Source organism: Hyla sarda, chromosome 1, assembly GCF_029499605.1.
Source record: "Hyla sarda isolate aHylSar1 chromosome 1, aHylSar1.hap1, whole genome shotgun sequence".
NCBI lineage: Eukaryota > Metazoa > Chordata > Amphibia > Anura > Hylidae > Hyla > Hyla sarda.
In genome coordinates, this window is record NC_079189.1 from 354861973 (window position 1) to 354874551 (window position 12579).

At 38.1% G+C, this 12579-nt stretch overlaps 1 protein-coding gene across 42 annotated transcripts in view; it reads left to right on the top strand.

Moving 5' to 3' along the window:
• PTPRD (protein tyrosine phosphatase receptor type D) overlaps positions 1-12579 on the top strand; it is a 1959121-nt gene that overhangs the window by 1853912 nt on the left and 92630 nt on the right. For all 42 annotated transcript variants that reach the window (XM_056521458.1, XM_056521449.1, XM_056521479.1 and 39 more), the window contains one exon: positions 6629-6789. In XM_056521458.1, coding sequence (XP_056377433.1) covers positions 6629-6789 — 161 coding nt within the window. The remainder of the gene's footprint in view (positions 1-6628; positions 6790-12579) is intronic.

A 12579-nucleotide genomic window follows, 5' to 3' on the forward strand; every position in this document is an offset into this window, starting at 1 on the left:
TATCCGTCCGTTACGTATAGACGAGGGAGAAACATCAGAGAACACTTAGTCAAGAGCCACTTTTCCGACCCTGTGGAGGAAACGTGGCTGAGGTCTACTATTATTGGTTCCTATCCATGTGGAAGTTGCTCTTTTTGTCAGAGAGTCCCTAAAACAAAGGACTTTATTAATCCTATTGATGGACGAAGGTATGTGATTAGGGAATTTATCAATTGTCAAACCTCCGGTATTGTCTATATAGCACAATGTGGATGTCCTATGATTTACGTAGGAAAAACTATCCAACAGTTCAGAAGAAGGATTTCCCAGCATATAAGCACGATACGGACTAGAGCAGATACACCTCTAGCAAGACATTTTTGGTCTCATCATGGGGGCAACTGGTCCTGTTTGAGATTTTTTGGCTTGGCAAGACCACGCTTGGGACCAAGACGTGGCAATCTGGATAAAAAGCTTCTACAGGAGGAAGCTAAGTGGATTTATCGACTGAAATCTATGTCTCCTTTGGGCTTGAATGAAGGGTTTACTTTCAGCCCATTCATCTAATTAAGTTTACCTGCCTTAAAATAAAATATTATTCATAAAATTTGAAATTATGGTACTTCATGTATCTATCACGTGAGTGTCGCATTTAAGCCTTATATTGGTGTCACAGTGATTATGTTTTTTAGGACACACAATTCTATTATCAATCTCTCCTCCTATCCCACCCCCTTTGATCAGCTTGACGACTTAATTCCTCAACATTGACTCAGTTCTACAGTGTCCCTTCCTTCTTTTTCCCCCCCCCATTTTTTCCTTACTTTTCTACTTTTACCCCTTTTTTCTCTCTTTTCTACCCCCCTGCTAGTTTGGGCTATCAGATTCTCATCATATTCATTTACATAGATGAGATAAGGAAAAGCCTTTCTATTTTATTTAACAAACTAATAATATGCATAATAATATATACATTATAATTCAGCCCATTGAGTCTGTAGAATTAACTCATACTTTAAGTCCTTACCACTCAATAGATATGAGTCTTCACTAATCTTTCTATTTTTTCGCGCATCTCCCCCGGCGCATATGAAGGATTTCTAAGTTTTAGCGCAGGTTGAGATGCGCAACCGGAAGTTTACCATAGCCGTCGGAGAACGGAGCATGCGCAGATGAGTCGGATTCCGGCTCCTCCGCTCTATCACCTCGCGCATGTGAACCTAGCGCAGCACGTCATCGGCAACTGACCCTACAGGGATTCGCCGATGGACATGCCAGTCAAGGTTCCCCAACTGTGATTGGGCATAGGGAACCAAAACAGGAGATTGGCTGATCAAACGCAGAGACGTGGATTGGTTGATTTAAGTGTCACTCCTCAATGCAGGAGAGGCATTGGTGGAGAATTGATGATGTGTGAATCCTGATATCCTGTGACATCATGAAGGGAGGTATTAAAACCCCCTGCACGGCGTTTTTTAACTCAGTGCCCATCTACCTCTTGATAACGCTGCTGAGGCAGTGAAACATGTCGAGGGGGGCCATGTTAAGTTTTTAACTTTGAGCTCCATTGTCCTACAATAGCGCTTAATGTAGGTGGTCTGCAGGCACCTCGTCTCCGCTTCAGTGTGCATTCAAATCATAGACCGGATGGTCCATTCATATATATATATACAACCAAACAAGTAGGACGATATGGTGCTTTATATTTTAAAACACCATTAAGTGCGAACCGAATACAATAAAGATTGCACTTTTAATCTCACTCTTTTGATATATGGGAAATAAAGGTTTTTTTTTTGGGCTGCCTTTTCTTGGTAGTCTATGAGTTAGTGATACACACTACCCACCCACAACTTCCTCATTCTACACTTTGCTTTTTTACACACGCTCTGATCTGTGGGGTTTTCCTCAGCTCAAATCCACCACATTTTCTGTGAAAACCTTAGGAAATATGTTGGGTTTTTGTGAAAATGCCGGGGACACGCCCCCTGTATGTGTCCACTCCCACTTTCCCTGATGGCCACATCCCTTTTCAGGGTTTTCCAGCAAAATGGAGAGTTAGTCTGTTTTTTTTTTTTCAATTCTGTCTCAAATTCTGGCGCAGTCAAAATTTCTTGCACAATGTGCCAGAATCTGGTTCACATCCCGACAAAACATGTTGGGTTTACAATAGTAAATCAGGGCCAATGTGTACATAGTAAAATGTAGGAATTAGGAAATTCTCAGCATTTTTTATGCTGCTGGTCTCTTGGAAAAAAACAGATTTCAGATGAGTAGAACCAACCACATAGAATGATTGTTGCTACAAAACTCTTTTGGATATTCATAAATATTTTATCCTTACTGAATAATAGTGACACGGCCAGCATCTTGGTTATGAAATAATATCATTGTGGCAGACAGTTTCCCAGATATCATACTAGTCCCAATAACGACAAGGTCTTTCAGTGGAAAGACACACTAACAAACCAACTACAGAATTTAGGATTCTGTAAAAACTTGTATTTTTCTGTACAGGCATATGGTAGGCTCTATGGTATTTTCCTTTGAGAACCTCAAATTTTGTTGATTTTGGCAATGGTGTCTACAGTATTCAAGATATACATATATATATATATATATATATATATATATATATATATATATATATGTCTTATGTATCTGTATGCATTTCTTTTTGTGTTTCCATTTGTGGTTCCTGTTTATAAAGGAAAGCCTGATGGATACCATTGGTGCACAATGAACCCCATTGACCTATGGTCAGATCTGTTAAGTTTCATTGGGGTGTTAGCACTATTTTTCCTATCTTATCTGATGGAGGCTCAAAAAGAGCCTCCAATAACAGTATGAACTAAGCCTTACATGCATTTGGAAAAAGAGCTTGTTTACAGTCTTGACGCTTAACAGATGCAGAAAAAGGACTATTGATTTTCTCCTATATTATTAAAAACTGTTTGTGCCTACACAGGCTCCCCACCTTCCTTAGATGTGAAACCTATTTAAAGAATAAGCATAGATAAGTGTAATGAATTTCACATATCTGTCCTTATTTTGTGTACTTTGTCTTGTGTGATTACCACTTTACCTACCACCTGTACAGAAAAACAGAAGCTAGAAAAATAGGGTAATATAGAATTGTTCATAGAGAATAATGCAAAGTTGTTTATTTTGAAAATAATCCTATTGCGGGTTGATTATGTGTAATAATTATTGGTAAGTGTACATAATGTGTCATTAGTTGCTCACATAGTCTTTGGATTAAAGCCTGTGTTATTTCTAATTACCTTGGAAATTACTTGCATTAAGTTTCCATCTCTTCCCCTTGTAATACACATGACTGTAATTAGCAATTTATTGAATAATATCTTGATACCGTCTGACTTCTGCTAGAGTAAAAAGTGCTACCAATTTCTGCATTTCCTGTTCAGAGATGCTCTGCAATTGATAGACTTTCCTCTCGGAGATTATTACAGAGAGTACTGAGGCATGAACTTTCCAGCAGTTATATATTTTAAAATGCTTGTGGAAAATGAAAGGTTCCTGCTTTGTCTGGGGATTGCATGAATAAATAGCTTTTACGGCAAACATCATTTCAGCCACATGATAAGAGACATGCACAGAAAGTTATATTCTGCCAATTTATTGCTAATATCTAAGCAAATTACAGCTTTCTGGGAAAAATCACAGTTTATTGCATTCTAATTTGTTGAAGCAAAACATACATATTTGATTTTGCCTTCTTTTTTTAGTTGTCTGAAATGTGTGGTAACCAGCTTGTCTAAGAGAAACCGTTTTGTTGAAGCTTATCTGCATATTAAATTGCAGTGTGCTAATATTGGAGTAGAAATTTAACAATGAAATTATATTGCTATTTATTATTTACTAGAGATGAGCGAACTTACAGTGATTCGATTCGTCACAAACTTCTCGGCTTGGCAGTTGCTGACTTTACCCTGCAAAAATGAGTTCAGCTTTCAGGTGCTCCGGTGGGCATGATACTCTCTCCTAGTACTATATCCACCTTTTCCAGCCTACCGGTGCACCTGAAAGCCGAACTAATTTATGCAGGCTAAAGTCAGCAACTGCCGAGCTGAGAAGTTCATGACGAATCGAATTACTGTAAGTGCTCTCATCTCTATTTAGCACTTAAAGGGATACTCCTCTGGAAAACATTTTTTTTAAATCAACTGGTGCCAGAAATTAAACAGATTTGTAAATTACTTCTATTAAAAAAAAATCTTAAAGGGTTTCTCCGCTGCCCTGCCTTCCGGAGCTCCGCTCGCAGCATCTGGAAGTTTATTACTCCGAACGCTGTATGCAGGCTTCCGTGTTCGAGGTCGCCCCCTGGTGACATCACGCCCTCCACCTCGTGACGTCACGTCCGCCCCCTCAACGAAAGTCTATGGGAAGGGGGCACAACCGGTGTCAGGCCCCCTTCCCATAGACTTTCATTAAGTGGGTGGCCGTGACGTCACGAGGGGTCGGACTCGAACACGGAAGCCTGCATACAGCGTTCGGAGTAATAAACTTCCGGATGCTGCGAGCGGAGCTCCGGAAGGCAGGGCAGCGGAGAACCCATTTTATCCTTCCAGTACTTATGAGCTGCTGTATGCTCCAGAGAAAGTTTTTTTCTTTTTTAATTTACTTTCTGTCTGACCACAGTGTTCTCTGCTGACACCTCTGTCCATGTCAGGAACTGTCCAGAGCAGGATAGGATTTTTCATCTTGCTGTGACTGAGACGGAGTATACAGCAGCTGATAAGTACTGGAAGGATTAAGATTTTTAAAAAGAAGTAATTTACAAATCTGTTCAACCTTCTGGCACCAGTTGATTTAAAAGAAAAATGTTTTCCAGCGGAGTACCCCTTTAATAGTAGGAAGGACAGAAAATAAATGATAATATGAAAGTGCGAGTGTATTTAGATATGTTCTTCAGAAAGCCTGGTTGATGCAATACAGAACCTGTAGTGTGGTTACACTATCCATTTACGTGGTCTGTGGACCTATTTATAAAAACTGTTTAGACTTGTTGCTCACAGCAGAAATCAGCTCAAATAAAGGCTAAGCTTTGACTGGTTGCTATGGGAACAATTTTGTTTATGTTTGACAAATGAGACCTTTTGATCTTTCATATAATATCTGTTAACTTTATAATTGTAATCCTCATAATATTACTGTTCTAGAACATACTTTTTTAAAATTCTACATTGTTTTGTTCCTCCTGAAAATGTGAAAATAAATATCAAACAAAGCATTACCATTCCTCTTATCAAAGGGGTGTGCCCTACACTGTCTAACTGGACTAGGTTCACAACTGTGTCAGGGCTACCTACAGGACATATGCCACAGATTCCGTATGGAGCCAATCACCATTACAGGCACCAGTGGACCACAGTAGATCCCATTGACTTTAATAGTTTAATGGTTTCCGTCTGGAAGATCAAGGGAGGCCTGGATGTTTTTCTGGAAAAATATAGTATCACAGGTTATGGATACTAGATTTATAGGGATAGAACGTTGATCCAGGGATTTATTCTGATCGCCATATTGGGGTCGGGAAGGAATTTTTCCTCTTTCATGGGGCAATTGGCATCAGCCTCATGTTGGGGTTGCCTTCCTCTAGATCAACACAGTAGGGTTTTAGGTTGAAGTCGATGGACTCTTTTTTCAACCTTACAAACTATGTTACTATGTACAATACAGAAATGTAGGTGCACTACTGTGGTAGATGTATACAATGACATTGGCTAATCCCTCAACACTGATGTTAAAATTGAGACATTCGCCAGTGTATCCTTATATTAAGGACACACCAGAGCCCGCACACCAACGCCAAGATTTCTCAGATGGCACGGGACCTAACGCTAACCTACCTGTGCGTAATAAGCAAAAACCAGGGGCCAGTGGGCAATTACAGCAGCACTAGGTCGACATGTAGCCTGCTCCCAGTTCCCTCCAGTGTGACTAAGCACACATACAATGGAAGGGGGGAGAGAGGCTACAAGCCCCACCCAAGTTGGCTGATATAGGTGCATGGCCTCACAGGTGCAACCCTAATGCTGCCTGGAAAATGTTCAAGGCGCATTAACATATGGAATTTACACACCTCCACGTATAAATTTACAAACAACTACAAAAAACGTGGTCTCAAATGGCTGGAGGTGCTCAACCCCAAATGCAGTTGTGCATATATACTGGGGGAGCAGATCCTGCCCTTGTAGTCCGTTGCTAGGGGCGATCCCCAGCATAAAAATGCATACAATGGAGGATGCCTGCAGCGGACTACAAGTGCCACAATAGAATCCTACACCAGATAAACGGTGTGGATGTGTAACAATTAGAATACAATACAGAAATGTAGGTGCTCTACTGTGGTAGATGTATGCAATGTAACTATGTAACATAGCCTAAAACAGGCTATCATGAGAACTGAGAGTTTCTTTTTAGAAGATGTTTTAATCATTATTGTAATTTAAAATTTTACATATGAATGCAATGTAAGATAATTTTAAATATTTAAAAAAAACTAAAGTAAAATTGTAATAATTAAAAAAAATTATTATGTTTTTAATCTGCCTCCCATTGAATATCACTTTGATGTAAGATCTAAACTTTAAACACATTTCTAAACGCATCTCTTTATGTGCAGACAATGTATGCTACAAGCCCTTATTCAGATCCAGTAGTATCAATGGAGCTTGATCCACAACCAATGACAGATGAAGAAGAAGGGTTAATTTGGGTGGTTGGACCAGTTTTGGCTGTTGTGTTCATCATCTGTATTGTGATAGCAATTCTTCTTTATAAAAGGTAAGTGGCTTTCTATAACAAAATGCTGTTATAATGAAATATTCATTGAATGAATGCTATCATACTGTAATTTTATAATTCGGGAATATGCAAAATCTACAAAGTAACAGTTATACACCTGTTGTTTTTGTCTACTTGACATAAGAGTGACCAATAACTTTATAATGAGCCTGGGTGTCTAATGTTGATTTTGTCTTGTACTCCAAGCCTCTCATCTTTCTGGAATTATAAGGGAGTTAACTATATAAGTTCTTGACCCCCTGAGTTTTTCAATTTTCAAGCAGATCATGCAAAGTATTGTTGTTTCAAAGGCATCTCAGCCAGTCAAACCTTTACTCTATACTTATAAGAAGCAAATATCCCTCTGTCTACAGATGGATGTCTCTGGTTTTGCTGATATCACTAGTCATGTTTTAAAGTTAGACGTTGACTTACAGGGTAACAACCTGTAGGTGGTGTTGGATATTTTCTTCCTTGTTGTGAAAAGATAAGTTGCATCCTTTTTCCAAAGGAGCATTGCCTCTAATTCTCCCCACGTCAGCTGAAACCCCCTAAAAAGAACCTGTCCATTCCAAAAGCACAGTAATAATAATAAAACCTGTACTATTCCTATACCATAGACGTGGGGGATTACTACATCCAAAGATGTTTTCCTGTATCCATGACAATTCCACAAGAAGATCCTCATGTGTTACAGATTTTTCTTCCAATTTACCACCGATTTTACCCCTATAAAAGAATAAAAAATCTGTGGTAATTTGGCAATGAGCATGCTGTGAATTTGAAAACCAGCAGAGCAGTGATATAACTGAGCAATGCTTTCCAATAGGATAGCAGGGATCAGTATAAGCAATCTAATGATTGTTTCTAAAAGTCCCATATATATATATATATATATATATATATATATATATATGTATCAATAAGTGGTAATGCCAGAATACAAGTGGTAATTCCAGAATACAAAGAATATCCGCTCATCTTGAGGCCAGAAAAAGTGCACACGGCGCAAAATTGCCAGTAATCGCCTTGCTATCTGAGCGCTATTCATGGTCTGACACCCGGGTCCTTTGGCATCCCAAACTAGGAGCATCGAGTCATGGTCTATGCGGTGAGTGCGGATATTCTTTGTATTCTGGCATTACCACTTATTGATACATATCTGTTTGATACTTGTTTCCAGCACCACCGCTGACTCTATTGATAGTGTTCCATTGCTGCACAGACATCTACATGTTAGTGACCTGTGAGGAGTTAACCCTTGAGCTACCTTAATTCCCGATAGTGCCATCCGCATATCTACCTACACCTGTATATATATATATATATGTATTAAAAGCCCTCTCTAACACCTGCTCTCTGTTCCCCACAAAAAGTTTCATTCACCCCCTACAGTTTCACCCTTAAATAATATTTCTTCAGGTCTGCCATACATTTTATGGTAAAAGAAGCCCACATATGGCTTTGTAGATGGGAAAAAAAAAGAGTTTTTATTCATTGAAGGCGAGTTGGAAAAAGCATAAATGCAAAAATGAAAATTGGCTGACTAAATAGGCTGGCTCTTTAAAGGGTTAAAACATTGCACAAGCTTGAAGCGTTTGTTAATTGTTCATAAACAGTTACAATTTTAGAAGACATTGATATATGCATACACAACACACAGCTATCAGTCACCGGTGAGAGGGGCGTAGAGAGCTTTATAAGTCAATGTAGTGATAAAGATTCTTTGTTGTGTTTGTGATAATAACTCTTCTGACTCATCTACAATATTTTTTTACATTTTTTGTTGCTGCGTTAAAATGGAGTAGCAAGCCAGACAGGTGAGAATTAATACATTATTAAATACATTTAACATAATTATCATTAAAGGGTAACTCTCATTAAAACAAATTTTTGCTAATGTACTCCTTATGGTAAATAAAAAATATTTCTAATATTTTTTATATGTTTTATTTGTGTCTAAAAGAGCACATTTTCCCCCATCTTATACACAGACTTTGGACCGAAGCCCAAACACAGGAAGTGCAGCCTAGAGTGCTGAGGGGTGTGTGTCCAGCCTCATCCAATCATAGCTCCTCTCACACTTATCTGCCATACGCTGTTGGTTGGACACACTCCCCTTAGCACTCCAGGCTGCACTTCCTGTGTTTGGGCTTCAGTCCAAAGTCTGTGTATGAGATGGGGAAAATGTGCTCTTGAGCTTTTTTAAGCACAAATAAAACATAGAAACTTCATTTTTTTTAAACAAAGTATATTAGATATATTTTTTATTTACCATAAGGAGTACAATAGCAAAAAGTTTTAATGTGAGTGCCCATTTAAAGGCTAATGAAGATTTTTTTGTGCATTGTTTGTTAAAATTACTTTACTTTAAGTCCAAACTCTATAAATACATAAATCCTCCATCAATAATGGCTGAGCATTAGTCTAAGCGTACATAACAGAAACAAAGTGTGGAGATTGAAAAGAATATCTTACATGATGAGCTCATAATATGACTCACCTTCTTAAAGCCAGACCACAGAGTAAGGCCAGTTTTAGATGGGTGCATTGTTTGCATCCATATTGCAAACTCAAGTCTTGGCCTGACGATTGGTCCAGTAGCCTGGACTGAAAGCATCATAGGGAGTCTTCTTATGTATCATTAGACCCATGGTTGGGCTGAGACGAATCTTTTATGTAGAAAAATGTATCCTCTGGAAGCTAGAGTCCTTATATAATAGGCTCCTTAACCATTTAGAAACCTACTGTTTCTCAGAAGTCCAAAACATGATGATAAGTAGAGATGAGGGAATGAGAGAAGATCAATTTCAGGTCTTATAAACTGCAATTACCCATGCAAAATAAGGACAGGGACTCCTGTAGAAGTCAGAAGTCCCTGTTCCTGTACAGTACACAAAGTGTTTGGGCTAGTTTATTAAATGTTTGAAGTAAAAGTTACGATGTATACAGCAATGCTGCTTACCTTCAGGCTTCTAAGTGGACAGAAGCAGGAATGAGGTTTTTTGTGAAATGCAGACTGAATCTGATTTTTGTATCGCTCATTGAAATACTTATCTCTACTCTATAAGCTTTTTTTTAGTGTACTCACTAAAATTTTAAGAATTAGGAAGAGTTTCAGACAAAAGTGCACTTTTATCTTCATTGATATGTCACATATTTTACATGCAATGACATTGTTATAGAAGATGCAATCAGAAATGGTCTCAACGTCTGGTATTCCAAAACAGTATCACAAGTCTGGATACGAGTGAGATGGTGTTTCTCACCAACTGCATGGTGATAAACTCACATTCAGTGGAGCTATTTGAGTATACATTTTTATGTATATATTAGGTACAGTGCATGTAGGTGGATAGATAAAGGGTCTGGGTATAGATTTGAGAACCAAAAACTTAGTGATCAGGGAATTTTCAGCATTGTACTAGATTCATGTATGGTAGAAGCCTAGAGTTTTCAGGTATTATGGTTTATAGTGGCAATAAAACCTATGTTATTAAAACTTAGTTACTTTGTAAAGTGAGAAACATATTGTCTGTAACTGAAGAAACAGAAGAAGGAGCCTTTGTTATGTTAATGAATCCACTGTGTGTGAGTCACTGGATCATTATTAGGCATTCTTATTTTATTCCAAAACCAGACTTAATAATTTTGCTTTGTTATTGGGAGTGAAGACCTCGCCTGCAAGTCTCAGAATTGATTAATTCTCTCTTCTTGAGCTCAATGTGTGGCTTGTCTTGCCTGGGCTTACTTTCTGTAATTAGTATTCAGTTTGCTGATATCACCACCTACAAATAATTAAATGTTTCCAATACCTCTACATAGGTAATAAACTCCTGGCTTTGTTATGCTAAAAGTGAGCAGAAAATGCTCACTGAAAATGGCACTGGCATGAGATTTTATTAAGATAGGAAACTGATGAGTTCTTTTGTGACACATTAAACAACTCAGCCATGGATCTAGCTCATTGTAACTCGCCTCATCTAAGAGGTTGTGGATGTGAAGCATGCCGAGGCAAAGGATCATTTGCAGGGGGATTCAGTCATTGTTGTCCAAAAAACAATTAGCCATATGTTTTACAGAAAGCAGTGGTGTTGGCTCCTCAACACAATCTAGAAGCCGCAGCAAATTGACAACACATAAATGAGCTAATATGCACTTGTAGGGCTCCATCTGTCTCTGTGTCAATGGTCTTTTAACAAAAATTGACATTTTTGCCACTGGCATCCGTTATACATTTTAAACCAGAGTGGCACAGAGAGACCATACTAATTGCCGGAAATGTCATGATGTGATCTTCCCTTCTAGATGCACTATAAACATTTTATCAGGGTATTTTCACATGGAACTGATGTCGTGGAACGACATGGATCTTGTGTCCGGAGGGAGTAGACAGTCACAATGCAAATACAGGCAGCCTTAATCTGGAATGACTTGCTAATGTTGGTTGTCATTTTACCCTCTTATTTTAACCGACTGGGCTACATGTGTAGCACTTATTTTGTCAGTAATTCCAGGTATTAATGTAATTTTTTGAAAGAATTCCCTGCAAAATGGTACATTAGGAATATACTATTATTACATCAGAAGCCAGACAATGTCTGGTATTTATATTTCTTTTATTTACATAGAAATTGGATTTTTTCCAATGTTTAAAGGGGTTATGTGGTCTCTTAAAATTGATGACCTGGTATAGACCATCAATATTAGATTGACAAGGTTCCAACTCTCGACACCTCCCACAATCAGCTGTTTGAAGAGGCTGTGGAACACAGGCAAGTGCCGTAGCTTCTTCAATGTTTACTGCTGCTCATCCCTGCACTCTCGGCATCCCAGTGGCTGTGCAAGGATGAACATTGAAGAGGCTGTGGTACTCATGGCCTCGGACATAATATTTAAGACTGGATAACCCAGATATTACAAGTTGAAAGTTGTATTAATTTTTTTTTCATTGAATGTGCTCAGACTAGAGGGAAACACAAAAAAGCTTAACCCTTTAAGGACATTTTTGCATTTCCATTTTTCATCCTCGCCTCTTATCTTTCCATCTGCAGACCCAGATGAGGGCTTTTTTTGTGGGGCCATTTGTTCTTTGTGTTGATACTTTTTGTTTTTCCATAAAATATGCATGGAAAGAAGAGAAAAAATATTAGTAAATATTAAGTAAAAACATTTTTTGATAATGATTCTTCAGGTTTAATTCAAAAAGATAATGCTTAAAATTGCCATGTTCAGTTTTTTTTTTTTTTTGCCTATGGAGCTATTGTGTCTTGATCTGTAGTTTTTATTGTTACCAATCTGTCATCATTTTATAAAAAATTTTGTGTGGTGTGATTTGACCAAAAATACCTTCCAGAACTCGTATTTTTTCCATTTACTGTATTGACCATGTAGGATCAGTATGTAGGATCATGTTATTTTAATGGCTCAGACAATTCAGCACACAACAATACCAAATATGTTTATTTATTTATTTTTGAAAAAGGGGAGAGGGGGTTGAAGTTTTTTTTTTCTACTATTTTTTTGTCCCTCTAGATTAATTGTATGAGCAATCATTCCATTGCTCCATTAGGTTGGCCCTCTATTGCTACTTATTACGAATGTCCCGATACAATTTTTTTAAGACCGAGTACGAGTACCGATACTTTAATTCTAGTACTCGCCGATACCAAGTACAAGTACTTTTATATTAAAGGGAATATCACAGCAGGGTGACTCGGTTTCTGGCGCTGTTTACCGCATGATATGTGGGTTCCTTGTTGTGTACAATGGAGGCGGCTGCTGTAGTAT